Raw genomic sequence first — 19,043 nt, forward strand, 5'->3', positions numbered from 1 at the left:
CAACAGTTTCTATAAAGTGTCTCTCTCATCTCTGTCAAAGGTATTTTTCAAAGTCTATGAAGGTTATTACGTACAGGGGGAATTCCATTCGAACGTCTGTTCTATGATCACTGAGTGTTGCTATTTGGTCAGGACAGGATCTCTCGCCTCGGAAGGTGGCTTTTTCTTCCCTTCATGGACTTTACATGTAACGAATTCTCCTGTATCAAACTGCAACAAACTTCAGTGTTAGTTCTCCATTGCATCCCTTCATCTAATACAAGCAGGTGAGCGTTTGTGTACACCTCTAAACTTCCTGCTCTACATCTTGGTTAAAAAAAAATTAAGACAGTTCACACTGGCCAGGCATTTTCTCAAAAACAACCTAAATTTTCTGTCTTGTGCTTTGCTTATGTATGTACCTGGATACTTCTATCTCCACATTAAAGCTGGGATGCTACAGTCATAAACAGAACTTGTGGTGAATTTGACTCTTGGAATTGCTAGTATTTTTTTCTTTTCAAGAAGACAGTGACCCAGTGCTTAAAAATCTTGAAAGTCCCTTTCATATCTCTGTCCTCCAGAATGTACCCTATTTTATGCTGTTGTGTTCTCTCTGCACCTTAACTCTCATGAGTTTAGTTTGCAAACTCAATATCACCCTAATGATAACAAAAGTGACTGTGTTCCTTTGATCATAAGCTACTCTTTCTTTCTCCAGTGGCATTAGATAACCAGACTGCTCATAAACCAATATTTTCAGCTGTTTCCTCCACGCAACCTATAACAATTGTCCTGGTTAGTCTGTCTCCAAAATTGAGACCCAGAGCTCTCATCACCCAGATTAGAGATTATCCTCTGAGAAGGCATGACACCAGGGTGTAGGGTTCAGCTGTTCGTAGATCCCCAGGGCTGGAAGAGACCTCAGAAGATCATTGAATCCAGCCCCTGCCCAAAGCAGGATCAACCCCAACTAAAACATTTCAGCAAGGGCTTTGCCAGGCCAGACCTTAAATACCTCTAGGGATGGAGATTCCACCACATCTCTAGGTAAACTGCTGGGTCATTTGCTGAGGGGCAAAAGGAGAGTGACTCTGGGAGCATTGCAGGGCTGGTTGTGATGAACACAGCAGTCGCTCATTTTCAGGCGTTCCCTGGGGATTCCAAATGGAGGTGAGGAAGAGGAGCTGAGGGTGTGAATGGGATTCTTCTGAAACAACTTCTGGAAGGTGCTTGGAGGCTCTGGCTGTCACAGCTGCTGCCAGGTCTCTTCCCATATAAAGGAGTCAAACCATTTGCTCCTGTGGCTCAGATATCTCATGCTTCCTTAAATAGATGGGAAGGAGTCTGCACACTCTAGGTAGGGGTGTCCCATCACCCCAGCTCTCAACTTTTCCTACTTGAAAAGCCCTATTCCAGCTTTTGGCTACAGCAAGGCAGGTGTTTGAAATGCATTTGGACTTTGTAACAGGAGGTGGCATAATTCCCCCAGTTCAACTGAGAAACTTCACTGTGAAATCTGACCTCACCCCCAGCCACTTGCTGGCTATCTGTTGGCCTTGGCTTCATGACCGTTCCCCTGAGCTATATAAAGCACAAGAGGCCCCATATCCCTGTAGTACAAGGGGAGGAAGATAGTGGACAGGCTCTGCAGCCGGGGAGAGAGAGACCCAAGCTGTGACCTTCTCAGCGCTTTGAATCCACGCCAGGTAGGAGGGCAGGGGTGGGCAGGAATCAGCGGGATGCAATGCAATATGGGTTTAACATTAAGGAATTGAGTTTTGGCGTTTGAAATACGTTTCAGCTGTGTTGACGAGGCACTTGGAGTTCAGTGACAGGTGACGCTGACGGTCCACAGGGGCAGCTAATGCTGCCCAAATATGGCTAGGAACTGAAATGTGAGCTAGGGTCTTTTCTCACCACGCAACGCAGGCACGCTGACCCCACCACTTGCTGCGCTAGTTTTTATCTCAGATAATAATCCCGCCCAACTGTCCGCCCTGGCCCCCGCCCCCACCCCCACATACACGTTCCCCAATTGGCTGCTGATTAAAAAGTTCTTCTGGCTTTAAGTAAAGATTTTTAAAAGCCCAGTGAAGCCCTTTTATTCCAAGGAGCAGTTTGGGTTTGTTTTAAATGCTTCAGCTTAGCAAAAATCTCCAAACCGTGCTGCTCAAATAGCCCTTCTGGACAGGGGAAGGGCTCGAAGGCCTCGCTTTCCCAAGGAATATAGATCAAAGTAGCCCTTAATCTGAGGGAATCCCTAGTCAGCCATTTTCTTACTCACCTTATTGGCTGGATTTCTAAAGGGTTGTTTTTAGTCAAGCAATTAGTTGGTTGAAGTTTGCGGGGGGCTGGGAAGGGAGCAGGGAATTAAAATGGCCGTGACAACATTTGAATTGTTTGAGAAACTCATGGGCTTTCCACTTCCATGGACACGTTTCCCTGTAATGGTGACATTGAGCACCTGTTGTCTTGCAAAATTAATTTCAGTCTTGTTCCCGCTTCCATGCTTACCACAGAACTGCTGTCATGTTATTACCTGTCCACTTTGGGTTTGTTTGGAACCTTTGAACTCTGTCACATTGTTGTTTTCCCCATTTCCTGAGGAATGTAGCCACAAAAACCAATGGCTATGAGTGGAGGCAGCTCCCCAGACCTGTCCCCCTCACACCAAGGGAATGCTCTCTTTCTGAGGGAGACAAATAATTCCCCAGGCTGTGTTCCCAGCCATGCAGTTAATAGCACATTTTATGAGCACTCTCTCACTTTGCATATAAAGTTTGGTAACCAACATCATAAATTGGTTCTCAAACCAATTCTAGAGCAATTTCACTAACATCCCTCCAGTCTGACAGCTCACCTTTCGGTAGGACCTACAATTGTCTCCTCTTCAGCCAGTTCCACTTTCAATTCTCATTCATCTCCGTATTCTCCAGTTTAACTGACAAATTTCCCATGTGAAACAGAATTAAATACGTTACTAAATTCCACCCGGGTGCACAGCAGTTCTTTTATCTAAAACAAAATCATTTCTCTTTGCAAAGGAGATGATGTAGGTCTGGCACAATTGATCTTGTCTAAACCATTTGGTGTCTTATTCCAATTACCATATACGTCCTTAACTATTTTTTCTTTCAACATTTGACCCAAGACCTTGCATGCAGTTGAGGTCAAACTAACAGGCCTATGGTTTCCCAGGGCACTTTGTCCCCCTTTCTTAAATATATGAATTATATTAGCAATTCTTCCACCATAGGGTCTGACCCCCCCCCAAGTTCACAGATTTATTAGAAATCCTTATTGAGTTTGTAGTTCATGGTGCTGATTCCTTTAACGAGCTCAGGTCTCCAGTGTGGTACTCTCTTCAGCCTGGCCCCATTAAGGTGTTTGAGCTTTCAGGAGTGTCCAGAAAGGGCTCTGAAAAGACTGAGTAGCTCCCACTCCCAGTATTGCTACCCTCTGACTTGCTGCATTGTCCTGCGCTAGTTACCTACCATTATGTGCCACAATACAAGGGAGATGTTTAATTCTCCCTGCATGTTATGTGGTAGGTAACTGCACATAGAAAGTTCTGAGGGTTTTCAAGGCCTGCGGTGAGAGAGGCAAGGCGGGGCAGTTCAAAGAATCCTAGGGCTGGAAGGGCCCTCAGGAGGTCATCTAGTCCAGCCTGCTGCTTCATGCAGGATCAGCTCCAACTAAATCATCCCAGCCAGGGCTTTGTCAAGCCAGGACTTAAAAACCTCTAGGGATGGAGATTCCACCACCTCTCTCGGTAACATATTCCAGCGCCTCACCACCCTCTTGGTGAAGTAGTTTTTCCTAATATCCAACCTACACCTCTCCTCCTTCAACTTCAGACCATTGCTCCTTGTTCTACCATCTGTCACCACTGAGAACAGCCTCTTTAGAGCCCCCCTTCAGTCTTTCAAAGGCCTCTGAAGCTCTGGCTGCTGCTACTTTGGCAGTGATCATGGCTGGAGCTCTAGGTCCCTTTGAAATGCTAGGGAAATGCTTCGCCCCTCTGAAGGGGTTGGCGGGGCAGCACCACAGTCTGAACAGCACTAAGGGCTGAATGCCTCCGCTTGTCCCTTCTGGAGGCATGGAGCTGGGCCTCCCTCCTGCCTTGCCCCAGAGCCTGGAGCGGCTGTTGGCCCCGCCGAGTGCTGTGTACATATTGCTCAAAAGACAAATGTAAATGGATACGTTCTCTAAAGTTCTTGGACTAAATGGTCACTTTCTTTCCCAGATGGAGGACCCAGCTCAACTGAAGGAGGAAGGTAATAAGTTTTTTCAGGCTGAGGACTATGAGAATGCGCTCAACAGCTACACAAAGGCCCTGAAACTTACCAAGGACAAGTCCCTGCAGGCCGTGCTGTACAGGAACAGGGCAGCCTGCTTCCTGAAAAAGGTAAGGGGAGAACCTCCAAACTGGGTCTCGATGTGGGGGTGGGAGGGGAGGTGGTGATGGACAGGTGGGATAGGAGATTGGGGGGCAGGGGTTTATCGGCTCCCACTGCTGCTCACTGTCCCAATACCAAACTGTTTTGCTCTCTTCAGCCTATAAACTTGTGAGCCCGGAAACATCCCGGGTACTGGTGTTTCCCTGTAGCTTTCAGCCCCTGCAACACAACTAGTTCCTAACGCCTTGCATCGACATAGATTCTCTGGGGAAGTGTTCCCTGTAAGCTAAGCACTTCGGCAGCCGCCCAGGACAGATTCAGATGCCACCCAGCTAATTAGCAGAACACCTACAGCTGGCAGCCTGTGTTTCTATTGGGGGTGCACATCTGCGTGTGCCTTGGTGCACATAACAAAATTTATTCCACCCATGAATGGAAAAAGTTGGAGGGAACTTTGCTGAGGTGCATCGTCTTTCAGTGGAGTGTTGCTGTTGTGGCAGGATTTCACTGTGGGCCTGAATATGTGTCGAGGTCTAGTGTGAAGGACTAGAAATCAGGAGGGGTTTGTGAACTGGGGGGTGGAGCTGGGATGCTGTTAGAAAGGCAGAATAGCCCTAATGCAAAGACAAGCAACTGAGGACAAACAGGGTCTCGCTGGAATCCACGGTCCAGAACAAACCAAAGGAAACAGGCACCAGGGACCATAGAAATAGAGGCTTTCTGTTATTCCCAACCTGCCCAGAGCCACGGTCCTGTGCTATTAACTCCATCAGCGTGCTCTGTGCCCGAGTGTCCTCAGCCTTGGGGGCAAACTGGAGTCCTGATCTAGCCATTCTTATCAGTGGTTTGCTGGCCGCTCCTCTCATGGCAAGTGGAGGTGGGGAGCGGGTACCCAGACCCACCCACTACTGCGTCGTGGCCCAGGGACACCTAATCAGCTGTTACTCCCTGTCCTCCTGCAAGCTCTGCTGTCTGTTTCCCTGGGCTACTTCCCTGTAGCCCCAGCACCCTCTCGGCCCCTGAATCACAGCCTCAGTCTGGTAGTGATCAGACTGGGACTTCCTACTGAGCCCAGCACTGCTCTGCCTGTCCCCCTGCAGGCAGCCAGTCCTTCTCCCTTCCAGCCCAGCGAGAGATTCAGCTCCTTTTGCCTTCAGCTCTTGTTATGGGGCCCAGCCTGGCCTTACTGGCTGCTTCTAAACCTTCCTCCCTTCCAAAGGGACCTTTCTCCATTGGCGGGGCTCTGCACAGCATCTCTCCTTCCAGAATGGGTCACTGCACCCCTGCAGTATACCAGTATGGAAATGTGTCTACAATTCTGTCATCTTCAGTCATATCATAAGACTTTCATGGGATGCTTTTCATCTACAGATTTTGGGGCTTTACAAAAGTAGCTAGCATTTGCCTTTGTTTACCCCCCTGGAAAGTACAGCTAAGTGAGTTGCCCAAGATCACCATGCAAAATCAGTATTGTGAATATGTGCCGTCACCCACCTTTGTAGCTAATTAATTTCCACTCCCTTTCAATTGACAGGAGAGTTATGCCCAAGCAGCATCGGACGCTTCTAGAGGTAAGCAGATTTCTAAAATGTGCAGGTAGTGAGAATCAAATCCCACTTCCTCCTTCATTTATTCTGTCCTCAGATCTGGTTTTACATCAGCTCAATATAATTAGATTAAACTCATAGTCATACTTTTCAGTTTTGATTTATAAGCAGGTGTGGTATAAATGAAAAGGAAAATACAGAAGAGGTATCCTAGTAGCTGAGTTAGTCTGTATCTTCAAAAACAAGAAGTCCTCTGGCACCTTATAGACTAACAGATATTTTGGGGCATAAGCTTTCGTGGGCAAAGACCCACTTCGTCAGATGCGTGAGTGGGGGATTTTCAGAGGAGGATTTAAAGAAGGGGTCTCAGTAAAGGGGAGGGCCAGAGCTGACAGGGTCTATTCAGTCAGGGTGGATATAGCCCATTATTGGCAGTTAATGTGGAGTTGTGAACATCAAGAGAGGAGAAATCAAATCCGTTCAGTCGGGGGATGTGGCTCATTGTCAGTTGCTAATGTGGAGGTGTCAGAGAGGTAGCCACGTTAGTCTGTATCTTCAAAAACAAGAAGTAGTCCCATGGCACCTTAGAGACTAACAGATATTTTGGAGCATAAGATTTTGTGGGTCTTTGCCCATGAAAGCTTATGCTCCAAAATATTTGCTAGTCCATAAGATGCCACAGGACTACTTGTTGTTTTCAATGTGGAGTTGTGAACACTGAGAGGAGAAATCAAATCAGTTCAGTCGGGAGGATGTGGCCCATTGTCAGCTGCTGATCTAGAGGTGTGAGCATCAAGAGTGGAGAAACTGCTTTTGTAAGGGGCCAACCACTCCCTGTCTCTGTTCCATCCTTGGTGGATGGACTCAAATTTGCAAATGAATTGAAGCTCTGACAAAGCAGGTCTTTGTCCACGAAAGCTTATGCTCCAAAATCTCTGTTAGTCTATAAGGTGCCCTAGTACTTGGGTAGCTTTACTGTTTTGTGTGGATCAAGATGTTAGCTATTCACTGTTTTGCTTATAACAAGCAGTCCTGTAGCACCTTAAAGACTAACAAATTTATTAGGTCATCAGCTTTCTTGGGTAAAACCCACTTCCTCAGATGAATGCAAATTTGGGAAGCTACAGACTAACACAGCTATCCTCTGTGATTGTTTGGCTTCAAATGTTAAATATCAGAATTCTAGACCAACCCATATAAAGTTAATCCTCTTGACTTTAGAATTAAATGTGACCATCATTGTTTCACGTACTCATGGATTAGGGTGTGGTGTGGAAGTCAAAGCAAGAGGTGGTATCTCTTCCTGACCATTGTGCTTACAGGACAAAAGTGTTCTGCCCAGGGAAACGTCCTTAAAAACTGAAGGTAAAAAGGTCCAAAACTCAGTGGGAAAGAGATAAGATGTCCGATATCATCGTGTGGCTGTATGAATCCATCACACATCATACTTGATACTGCTCGCTGTTCTGGTGACACCATTTCAAAAAAGGTATATTCGAATTGGAAGAGGTAAGAAGAAAGAAGGGCAACAAACTCCTCGGCGTACAGAACTACTTCCATCTGAAGAGAGATTGAAAAGACTGGGACTACTCAGGGGGCATGTAGGCGTCCGGTGCTAGGGCAGCGCCTATAGCTCCGGAGGGGACCACAGCCACCCCGGCGGTCCTGGGAGGCCCACCCCTTGGCTCAGGGCGGCACAGCAACAAAAAGGGTTACAGCACAGGCCCAGCCCTTACTCCAGGGCGGGCAACAGTCCACAGTTTATAGTACAAGCCAAGCCCGGCCCTCAGTTTAGGGCGGGGCAGCAGCACAAGGGTTTGGAGCACACGCCCAGCAAGGGCTTGCCCTGTGAAGGAGGCGGGGTAGGGAGTCGCAGGCCCTCCCACACCACTGCGACCCAGCCTGGGGCCCTGTGGGTCGCTTACACGCGACCACAGCGGTGGGGATCCAGGCCGCAACACACCGCCAGGGGTTCTGGCGCAGCATTCCCCGGGCCACTTCCTACCTCTACCTCCACCGGGGAAAGGTCCCAAGACAAACGTACTCGGTCAGGATGTTGCTGAATCCCCATCAATCAGCATTGACAACTATACGTTAGAGGTCGTCCACGAGTTCGTTTACCTCGGGTCCACCATCACTGACACCCTGTCGTTGGACACTGAGCTAAATAGGAGGATCGGAAAAGCGGCCACAACTCTGTCCAGACTCAGCAAGAGAGTGTGGAACAACAACAAGCTGTACAGTCACACCAAATGCAAGTCTACAGAGCCTGCATCCTCAGCACCCTCCTTTATGGCAGCGAGACTTGGACCCTGTATGCCCGCCAGGAAAAGAGGCTGAACGTCTTCCACTTGCGCTGCCTCAGGAGCATCCTTGGAATATCACGGAAGGACAGAGTGACCAATACCGCCGTCCTCGAGCAAGCTGGAATCTCAACCATGCACACCCTCCTCAGGCAGCGTCAACTCCGCTGGCTTGGCCACGTCCACAGGATGAATGATGGAAGGATTCCAAAAGACATCCTGTATGGCGAGCTAGCCTCTGGCAAAAGACCTCCCAGACGCCCCCAGTTACGCTACAAAGATGTCTGCAAGAGAGACCTCAGAGAGGTAGACATTGAGCTGGACAACTGGGAAGAACTAGCAGACGACCGCAGCAGATGGAGGCAGGGGTTACACAAGGGCCTTCAGAAGGGTGAGATGAAGATCAGACAGCTTAGCAGAGGAGAAGCGAGCGCACAGAAAGCACAATAAGGACTTGCCAGACACCCACCACATCTGCAAGAGATGCAGCAAGGACTGTCACTCTCGTGTGGGCTTTCATAGTCACGGTAGACGCTGTAAATGAAGTCCTCAATTGAAACTATAAAGGGCGCGATCCATAGTCTATGCAGACTGAAGGATGCCGCCTACTACTATCTGGTCAGGGGGTCCCATGGGGTCGTCCCCCTCCAGATTGTCTACCTTCGGGGGCTCCGGCCGGTCAGTCGTGTCCACATCATTGGGGTAGTCCGGCAGCGGTAGCACGGTGGGCCCGAGGCGATCCTGGGCCTGGGGGCTGCAGGGGCCCGCCGGAGCTCCGGGGCAGGCCGCTTCTGGGACCTCATGGTCGCTTGCCCTCGTCGGACTGGCAGGGCCCAGGGTTTCCTCCAAGGTGGGGGGTCTCCACCGGCGTGAGGGTCCTGGCAGGTCTGGGAAGTCCAGGTAGTCCCTCTGGGGCATCTGGATCCGTGGTTGCTCTGGGCTGCTGGGGGCTTGCTCCTCCGGACCGGCCGGGCGGCAGCGGACCCTCTGCCCCTGGCGCCAGGGAGCTCACACAGGTGCTCCCTCCCTGCCTGGAGGCCCAGGCTTTAATGGGTCCCAAGCCCTACCCTTGGCCCTTCTGGCTCTAGGCCCTGCCCTCTGAGGGGCAGGCCCCTGGTGTTCTGGCTCCGGGCCCGCCCACCAGGGCCTCTGCGCAGCCTCCTCTGCTTCTGAGTCAGCAGGAGGCCACACCGGCTCACTACACTCCCCCCACGCCCCCAAGCCCGTTTCCTGTGTCATGGGGGTGGACTCCTCCATCTCCCCCAGACGGGAAAGGAAGTCAGCGTTGGTATGGTCCTTACCTGCCCGATGATGTACATCGAAGGTGTGGAGCTGTAACGCCAAATACCAACGCATGATTCAGCCGTTGTTGTCCTTCATCCGGGACAGCCATTGTAAAGGAGCATGGTCCGTGACTAGGGTGAAGGGGGCTCCCAACAGATAATACCTAAGGGCGTCACAGGCCCACTTCACCACCAGGGCCTCCCTTTCTATTACCGCGTAGCGTTGTTCCCTTGGGAGAAGCTTCCGGCTTATGTAGACCACCGGATGATCTTCCCCGTTAATCTCCTGGGATAGGACGGCCCCTAGGCCTACCCCCGAGGCATCAGTTTGCAGGATGAACGGACGGGCGAAGTCTGGGCTACAGAGGACGGGTTCCTGCGTTAGGCAATGTTTCAATGTTCGGAACACTTTCTCCGTGGCCGTGGTCCATACCACCCTTTGCGGCTGGGCCTTTGTCAACAGCTGCGTCAGGGGGGCAGCAATTGAGGCAAACTGCGGGATGAAGCGCCGATAGTACCCCGCCAGTCCCAAGAACTGTTGTACCTGCCGTTTAGTACTCGGGGGAGGACAGGCCGCTAGGGCTTGCACCTTGTCCATGAGGGGCTTTACCTGGCCCCCTCCGACAGTGTACCCGAGGTAGGTTGTCTCTTGCCACCCAATGCGGCACTTCTTCGGATTCATCGTCAGGCCGGCTGCCCTCAGTGACCTAAGGACCGCAGCCACCCGGTCCAGATGTTCCTCCCAATGGCGACTATATATCACGATGTCGTCGAGGTAGGCTGCGGCGTAGTCCCAGTGAGGCTGAAGTAGATGGTCCATAAGCCTCTGGAAGGTCGCTGGAGCGCCGTGGAGACGAAAGGGCATTCAGGTAAACTGGTACAGTCCCGACAGAGTGGCAAAGACCGTCTTCTCCTGCGACGAAGGTGCTAAGGGGATCTGCCAGTACTCTTTACTGAGGTCGAGGGTGCTGAAATAATGGGCCGCACCCAGATGTCCCAACAATTCGTCAATCCAGGGCATTGGATACGCATCAAACTTGGAGATTGCGTTCACCCGTCTAAAGTCAATACAGAACCTGCGAGTGCCGTCAGGCTGAGGTACTAGCACTACGGGACTGCGCCACTCACTTTGAGACGGTTCTGTCACTCCCAGGCCCAGCATCGCCTGTACCTCCTCTTCCCTATTTCCCGCATCCGGAAGGGTAGTGGGCGCGTGGCGTCGTGAACCACCTTCCCAGGCTCTGTACAGATAACGTGGCAGACCAGGGAGGTGTGTCCGGGGAGGGCGGTAAAGTTGTCCTGGAATGCTTGGAGGAGGTACTGGGCCTGTTTATGTTGTTCTCCTGTCAGCGTGGGCCCAAGGGCCGGTTGTGCAGGTTCCTCCCCGCGGGGCACCTGGGGTCCCAATTCAGGGTCCGGGGGGCAGGGATTGATCATGAAGCCCTCCCGGTCCCGCCATGGTTTTAAGAGGTTGACATGGTATCGCTGCGTTTTCCTTCAGCGGTCTGGTTGATGAACTTCACAGGTAACAGGGCCCACGGCTCGAATAATCTCATACGGTCCCTGCCACCTAGCCAGTAACTTCAATTCACTGGAGGGTAGCAGGACTAAGACCCGGTCACCTGGCTCGAAACTGCAGCTCCGCGCCTCCCGGTTGTATGTTCGGGCTTGGGAAACCTGTGCAGCTTTCAGGTTTTCCTCAGCGAGGGCCCCCACCTATTCCAGGCACTTCTGGAGTTGGAAGATGTAGTCTAGTAGCCCCTTTGAGGGGGACGCGGTTTGCTCCCAAACCTCCCGCATGAGGTCAAGCACTCCCCGCGGGCGGCGACCGTATAGTAATTCAAATGGGGAGAAACGCGTGGAAGACTGGGGAACCTCCCGGATGGCTGAGAGTAGGGGGGGTAGTAGCTGGTCCCATCGGCGCAGGTCCTCCGGAGGAAACCTCCGCATCATGTCTTTCAGGGTCCGACTGAACCACTCTACCAGGCTGTCTGTCTGGGGGTGGTATACAGAGGTATGTAGCTGTTTGATCCCCAGGAGACCTGTTTCATCAGGCGGGACGTAAAATTGGTCCCTTGGTCTGTGAGAAGCCCCCGTGGCAGCCCCACTAGGGCGAAGATCTTCATTAACTCTCCGGCAATGGTACAGGCTGTAATATTGCGTAGCGGGATGGCTTCTGGGAAACATGTGGCATAGTCTATGAGGACCAGCACGAACTGATACCCCGCCACACTCTTAGGGAGCGGGCCCACCAGATCCATGGCCACCCGCTCAAACGGGGTCCCCACAACTGGCATTGGGATTAACGGGGCCTTAGGGACACGCGGGGCAGGAACTGCAATAGTTCTTGACCTCCTGGTGGACCTCTGGCCAAAAGAACAGGGAAAGTATCCGGGCTAATGTCTTTTCTTGGCCCAAGTGGCCAGTGGCGGGGATATCATGGGCTAACTTCATTACGGCCCGTCGGTGGCATTTCGGCACCAGTAGCGGCGTTCTTTGCTCCCCGGTTTGGGGATCCCAGTCCACCTGGTACAGCCATGCCTGGTGCAGCTCAAAGTGGGGCCACTGTGCCATGAGCTGGGGGGTCCATTGCCACCCCATTGACTGCCGCAACCTGGGCGTAGGCCCAGCTTAGCGTGGGGTCGTCTCTTTGGTCCCTACAAAAATCTGAGGTTAGCTCATCGTTGGGGCTGGTCCCCTTTGAGCCCTCGGTGGGCCCCTCCATTAGGGGTTCAAGGTCCAGCCCTACCCTCTCCTCGGGCAGATCCTCCGGCTTATTCCCCTCCAGGACAGAGGTCGCTTCCCCCTTAAGTCCGACAGCTGGACGGAAGATGCCTATGAAGCCTGGCCAGTCCCACCCTAATACTACTGGGTACGCCAGTCGGGGCGCTAAGCCAGCCACCGCATGATGGGTCACCCCCGCAACGGTCAGGCCCACCCACGCTCTGGGGTATGGACGCACGTTGCCATGGATGCACTGTAGTCGAATGGTCCCTAGAGCAGAGTTAGCCTCCAGGCCAGCCCGTCGGCGGACCAGGGTCTGGCTGCATCCTGAGTCCACTAAGGTGGTCGTGGGCTCAGTTCCAACGAGGACCAGGACCATAATCGGGGGTGCCTGTGGGGGTCAGGCCCTCCTTTCGGCTGTCCATACCTGGCCAAAACTGCAGAATTGTTCTGGACAGTCCCTTTGGAGATGTCCCCATTGCCCACAGATGAAGCAGGGTCCTAGCGCTGGTTGGGGCCCCCTGTGGGTCTGGCGCCCCCCTGGACCTGGTGGCCGCATGTTGGTGGCCCCCTCAGGTCCCATCTGGGGGTTACCGGGGCCTGGCTTCCGCGGTAGCCTCCGATGGAGACCGGGTGATTCCCGTAGCAGGCCGGGCAGTTCAGAGCAGGGCTCCCCTTGCTTCTCGACTCCCCGGCACGTGGGTCGTGATGACGGGGCCGAGCCTGTGGGTGTCTCTGGCTCCTCTGCGGCGAGGAAGTCCTCCATGAGGTTGACGGCAGCTTGAACGGTGGTAGGTCGGTGGCGCCACACTCAAGCCCGCCCTCTTGGTGGGAGGATGCAGAGGAACTGCTCCAAAATGATCTGCTCCATGAGTTCTAGGGGGGTCCTTGCTTCCGGCTGTAGCCACCGCTGGCACGCGTCCCTCAATTCCTGCGCCACGCACTGCGGCCAAGCCCCCGGGGCATAGGTCAAGGTCTGGAACCGCCGGCGGAAGGTGTCAGGGCTAACGTCCAGGGCATCAAGAATGGCTGCTTTCACTCGATCGTAATCTTGGGAGTCTTCAGTAGATAACACCCGATAAGCCCTCTGGGCCCCCCAGTCAAATAAGGGGCCAGCAGTGTAGCCCACTGGTTCCGAGGCCACCCAGCCACCACTGCTACTCGTTCGAAGGTGACTAGGAAGGCCTCCGGATCATCCGCTGGTCCCATCTTTGTTAACCGTACCGGCGGGACTGATGCGGATCCTCCCCCTTGGGCTCCCTGCCGTGGCTCTGCTGGCAACGGCACCAGGGCTGCCAGTTGCTGTAGACATTGTCTCTGGTGCTCCTGGTTCTGGGACATCAGTTCATGCAGCAGCTGGGTGTGCTGCGTTCCCAGCTGCTGGAGCAGCTGCTGTTGCTGCTGTAGCTGGGCCGTCTGCTGCTTCTGCTGACTGTCTGCTAAGTATTTCAGCAGCTTGTCAATCTCCATCGTTGGAGCGGGGATAACAACAGCAACAACAAAAAAAACCAGTGTATAGTTACTGCCCCCGTCTGGGACTTCTTCTGCACTGTGGGGCCACGGGCCCACTCCCTCACCCCTTACGTCAGGGGTGGGGACTGAGTACCCACATTCTCCACCATGTGTAGGCGTCCAGTGCTAGGGCAGCGCCTGTAGCTCCGGAGGGCACCGCAGCCACACCAGCGGTCCTGGGAGGCCCAGCCCTTGGCTCAGGGCAGCACAGTAACAAAAGGGTTACAGCACAGGCCCAGCCCTCAGTCCAGGGCGGGCGGCAGTCCACAGTTTATAGTACAAGCCCGGCCCAGCCCTCAGTTTGGGGCGGGGCAGCAGCACAAGGAGGTTAGCGCAGGCCCAGCGCAGGCTGCCCCTGTCAAGGAGGGGGTAGGGGGTCGCAGGCCCTCCCACTCCACTGCGCCCCAGCCCGGGGCCCTGGGGGTCGCTCACACGCGACCGCGGCGGTGGGGATCCAGGCCGCAACACCCCGCCATGGGTTCGGGAGCAGCGTTCCCCGGGCCACTTCCTACCTCCACCTCCCCGGCGGAAGGTCCCAGTCCATCTGGTCAGGGGGTCCCGCGGGGTCGGCCCCCTCCAGGTCGTCCACCTTCGGGGGCTCTGGCCGGTTGGTCATGTCCACATCATTGGGGTAGTCCGGCGGCGGTAGCACGGTGGGCCCGAGACGATCCTGGGCCTGGGGGCTGCAGGGGCCCTCCAGGGCTCCGGGGCAGGCCGCTCCTGGGGCCTCGTGGTCGCTGCCCCTTGTTGGACTGGCAGGGCCTGGGGTTTCCTCCAAGGCAGGGGGTCTCCGCCGGCGTGAGGGTCCTGGGAAGTCCGGGTAGTCCCCCTGGGGCATCTGGATCCGGGGCTGTTCGGAGCCGCTGGGGGCTTGTTCCTCCGGACCGGCCGGGCGGCGACAGGCTCTCTGCCCCTGGCGCCGGGGAGCTCACGCAGGCACCTCCTCCCTGCCCGGAGGCCCAGGCTTTAATGGGTCCCAAGCCCTGCCCTTGGCCCTTTTGGCTCTAGGCCCTGCCCTCTGAGGGGCAGGCCCCTGGTGTTCTGGCTCCGGGCCTGCCCACCAGGGCTTCTGCGCAGCCTCCTCTGCCTCTGAGTCAGCAGGAGGCCACACCGGCTCACTACAGGGCAATATAATAGAGGTCAGTAATATCAAGAATGGTGTTAGAAAAAGTCAGTAGAAAAGTTGTGTTTTCTCCTTCACACGATGCAAGAACCAGGGATCACCCGGTGAAGTTTGGAGGAAGCACATTTAAAACAAACAAAAGGAAGAGCCACTTCACACGGTGCTCTGTCAGCCTGTGGACCTTGTTGCCAGAGAACATTGTGAAGGCTAAAACTATAGTGGGGTTAAAGAAATTAGATATGCTCATGGAGGATAGGTCCATCAATGACCATTAGCCAAGATGCTCAGGGACACAATCCCGTGATCTGGGTTTCCCTACCCTTGGACTGCCAGAAGCTGGGAGTGCCAACAGGGGCTGGGTCACTCAGTTTGCCTGTTCGTCCATATCCTCTGAACATACCTGACATCAGCCATTGGGAGAAGACAAGACACTGGGTTAGATGGATCACCAGTGTGGCTCAATATGGCCACTCTTACGTTCACTTTGGCAAATCCATACAGAGAATCAAAAGGGAAAAGTCTCTTGTCTAGACAAAACTCCATGGATCCTGCTTGAGGTGCACATGAGCTTCACGCATGCAAGATCTGAATCTCTTGATGAGCAGTGTCCATAGGGCTACGGCTGTCATTCAGGTCCTTGTGGCTCCCCGTCCTCAAATTGAAGGCCATGGTGACCACTCCCATCTCTCAGGTCGTTCTTTCCACCCATGGCAGGAGATAGAACTAGGCCCATAAGGCTTAGTGCTTTTTCCTCTGATTCTGAGTCCAACTGGAATCCATTTGGTCCACCCTTATTGGTCTCCTTTTTAATTCAAAACTGCCAAATTTAGCACTTTGCAACTAAGGGCAGACTCCGAGCTTCAGGCTTATCCATATTGCAATGGCTTAACCCCTTTCAGTGATTGCCACTTGCCCTCCTTGCCTCGCTGTGAGTCTAGCTAACTGAAGTGTGTCTCTAGTGCCCATTGTGGTAGCATCTGAGCAGCTCCCAGCCTGTGAGGTGGGGCTAGACCAGGCATGTCCAGCCCGCGGGCCGCATGCGGCGCTGGACAGCTAGTAATGCGGCCCCACAAGATTGTAAACTTTTAACGTTATTATGTGATTTATATACATTAACTATATTGTATATTTTATATGCGGCCCAAGACAATTCCTCTTCACTCAATGCGGCCCAGGCAAGCCAAAAGGTTGGACGCCCATGGGCTAGACTGTCATTCCATTTCACAGATGGGGACCTGAGGCCCACAGAGAGTGCCTTGCCCCAGGGTGCCCAAGGAGTGGCACAGCAGGGAATTGAAACATGGGTCTCAAATCACTGGGCTGTCCTGCCATATTCCACTCCTATTCCACATTGGTGCTCTCATCACTGAACTGCCTTTCCACTGTAACTGACGCACCACTGCAGCACCTCCTGCTGGTCAGTGAGAGAATGAGCTCAGCCCAGTTATGGCACGTGCCACCTTTGGCTCATGTCCTGCCTGTTGTCTGATTGGTTGTCTCCACTATATGGACCTGTGTCACTCCCAGAGCCAGGGTACACTGAAGCTGTACCTCCAAATTCATTCTAATTGGCAGTCCACCTGTAGTCTCTGCGCCTGCCTCTGTGGCCTCAAGGTCTAGCCCCTTGCCTCAGGGCAAACCACAGTCTTCACTGCAAGGAGAGAGGGGCTGACCCAGGCCTGCCTGCTACTCCCTGACTAGGGACCTTCAAGCGGCAGCCATATACTGCCTTCCTGTGCTCCCCTCTACTGCCTATATTCCCTGGGCTGCATCCATGTGGGCTTGCACCTGCTCAGCCCTTTTTGTCAGGGGCCTGAGCCTGGTTGGTGTCCATCTGGAGTGCTCCTTCTGCTTCTCTCAGCCTGCCAGGCACAGCTTGTTCCAAGGCGCTCCTTCTACGGGGAGCAAGTCCTTCGCCCTCCCTGGCCAGGGCTAGACTCAGCCCCATCATGTGTGCCTACCCTGACTGGCTCCCTATGTGCCCTTTCTGACTGGCTGCTGGTTTGCACTGCATCTCTAAGGCTGCTTTTTAAGCCTTTTCACACCAGAGTGGGGCACTTGCCCCACTACATCATGTCTTACTATCCCCGCTTGGTTAGATCAGTCAGGTTGACTCAACCTCTCCTTCCAGTGGGATGCTGGTTGTCAAGCCCTTAAAGTAGAACCCACGCTGCCAACATACTCTAAGGCCAGAAGGACCCGCTTGATCATCTAATCTGACTCCTGCGTATCACCCATCGTAGAACCTTGTTGACCTCTGGCCAGTTACTGAAGTCCTCAAACCGTAGTTTAAAGATTCGTGTGACAGAGAATCTGCCATCTACCATGGTTTAAACTGGCAAGTGACCCTGTGCTCCAGGCTGCAGAGAGAGGGGAAAAACTGAGTCTCGGCCAATCTGACCCAGGGTAAAATTCCTTCCTGATCCTAAGTCTGGTGGTGAATCGGACCTCAAGCTTCTGGGCAAGACACACCACACATCTCGAAGAACCACCAACTTTAAGTCACTGCTCTTTTGAGCATCATTCTAGGCTTTTGGAAACAGGTGTACAGATCGCTGACACAGACAGGAAAGAGGTTTACTGACGGAGCAGGTTTTGAAGCAGGTGTTGACACCTTTTTTGTACTTGATCACTTTTCTAGCGATTGACATCAATGCTTCGGATATTAAGGCCCTGTACAGGCGCAGCCAGGCTCTGGAGAAGCTGGGAAAGTTGGACCAAGCCTTCAAAGATGTCCAGAGGTGTGCCACCATTGAGCCCCGCAACAAAAACTTCCAGGACACCCTGCGGCGGCTGGGAGCCAATATTCAGGAAAAGGTAAATGCCTTTGCAAACGCTGCATATGTGGGCAGTGCACCCAGAGTTTTGAGGCCAGGCGTGTGAAAGCTGCAGATGCACTAGCGTGTTCCAGAGCAAGCATATCTGCTGAGTCTAGGTATTGCTCCTCAAGGGCTGGAGGATGCCTGGCCATGTGTTCAAAGGCCAGCAATCCAGACCAAGAACTGCTGACTACAGGCTGACTCTCTGGGTCTCTCCCTGAGCTTCAGAGGTGGCTAGAGGGGCATTTAAAAAGTCAAAACCCAAACTCTGTGCCTAGTTGAAGCTGACTTAGAAGCAGTTTGAAATGCCTGCTGTTCGTTGAGGCTGCCCACAGCTCTCCCAGAGGTGGGAGGGAGAAGTCCACCTCAGGTTTCTGCCCTTGGGCCCTACACCTGCTTGTTCTTTCATCCTTCTACAGCTCCGTGTTCAGTTCTCCACCGATGCCAGAGTGCAGAAAATGTTTGAAATCCTGCTGGATGGCAACAGTGAGAAAGAGAAGCGAGAAAAGGTGAGAGTGAGTCACAGGCAGCTGGTGAGATTCCTAATATTTGCTGTATCAGGTGTCAAAGCCCACAGCCAGGAGCCAAAGTCTTCCTTGTCCTCTAGCTGTTTTCACAGGGCTCCAAATACCCATGAACAAAGAAGCAGGGAGAGGAGGAGCTGAGCTCAGTGACACAGCAGAGGACTGGCCTGCTCCTGCCTCACGGACAGCCCTGCAGAGCCCCCGAATCACACACTCCACTCGAAACCAGCTCTGGAGCCTGCAGCTTAGGCCTGTCTCTAGCTACACATCTGTCCTTCCTCCTCCTCCTCCTCCTCCTGCTTGTTCTGAACACCGCTCCCTTTTTCCCAAAACCTTTGTTGGTGTTCCGAGGGATGGAGCCCAGTTCTGTCTGCAGGACAGCTCTTTGCCCAGCGGAGGTGGGATATGCAGAAGGCGTTCGCCCACTTCCATGGGACAGGGTTCTCCAGCCGAACGGATCTTGCTATCAGGCAACTGTTGTTCTCTCACTATTCCTATCTGTTCCCCTTTATGCCACCCTCCATGATTCCCTTTTGGTCATGGCATTAAGCCTTCAAATATTTGCAGGCTGTTCCTGAGGTTCCCAAACCGCCCCTGAGCTGAGCTATATTGCTTTCTGCCCCCCTGTGGTGCTCTCTCCCCAATGTGGGGCTGCACCGAAAGCACACAGAAGGGCTCTGGGAGCAAGGTGGCAGTGGGATGCTGCCCTGCTAGCATCGCTGGGGGTGCGGCTTGGGTGACAAGAGGCCCACGTACCTACTCAACTATTTCAGGCGTCTTTACTCACCTAAGCCAGGTCGCTTTGTCGGTGCTGCTCAGGGCCCTC

The 19,043-nt window shown here is 53.4% G+C and overlaps 1 protein-coding gene across 2 annotated transcripts in view; it reads left to right on the forward strand.

Annotated features, from left to right (window-relative positions):
* Positions 1–1,603: 1,603 nt before the first annotated feature.
* Positions 1,604–19,043, forward strand: part of UNC45B (unc-45 myosin chaperone B) — a 51,402-nt gene continuing 33,962 nt past the window's right edge. The window contains exons 1-5 of one of the 2 annotated variants that reach the window (XM_075013914.1): positions 1,604–1,688; positions 4,229–4,390; positions 5,917–5,953; positions 17,516–17,691; positions 18,113–18,202. In XM_075013914.1, the coding sequence (XP_074870015.1) occupies positions 4,229–4,390; positions 5,917–5,953; positions 17,516–17,691; positions 18,113–18,202 (465 nt within the window). In that variant the 5' untranslated portion in view covers positions 1,604–1,688. Of the gene's footprint in view, positions 1,689–4,228; positions 4,391–5,916; positions 5,954–17,515; positions 17,692–18,112; positions 18,203–19,043 lie in introns of those variants that run through there. The other variant, XM_075013915.1, reaches the window with a different exon arrangement.

This window comes from Carettochelys insculpta, chromosome 19 (genome assembly GCF_033958435.1).
Source record: "Carettochelys insculpta isolate YL-2023 chromosome 19, ASM3395843v1, whole genome shotgun sequence".
In the NCBI taxonomy this organism is placed as follows: domain Eukaryota; kingdom Metazoa; phylum Chordata; order Testudines; family Carettochelyidae; genus Carettochelys; species Carettochelys insculpta.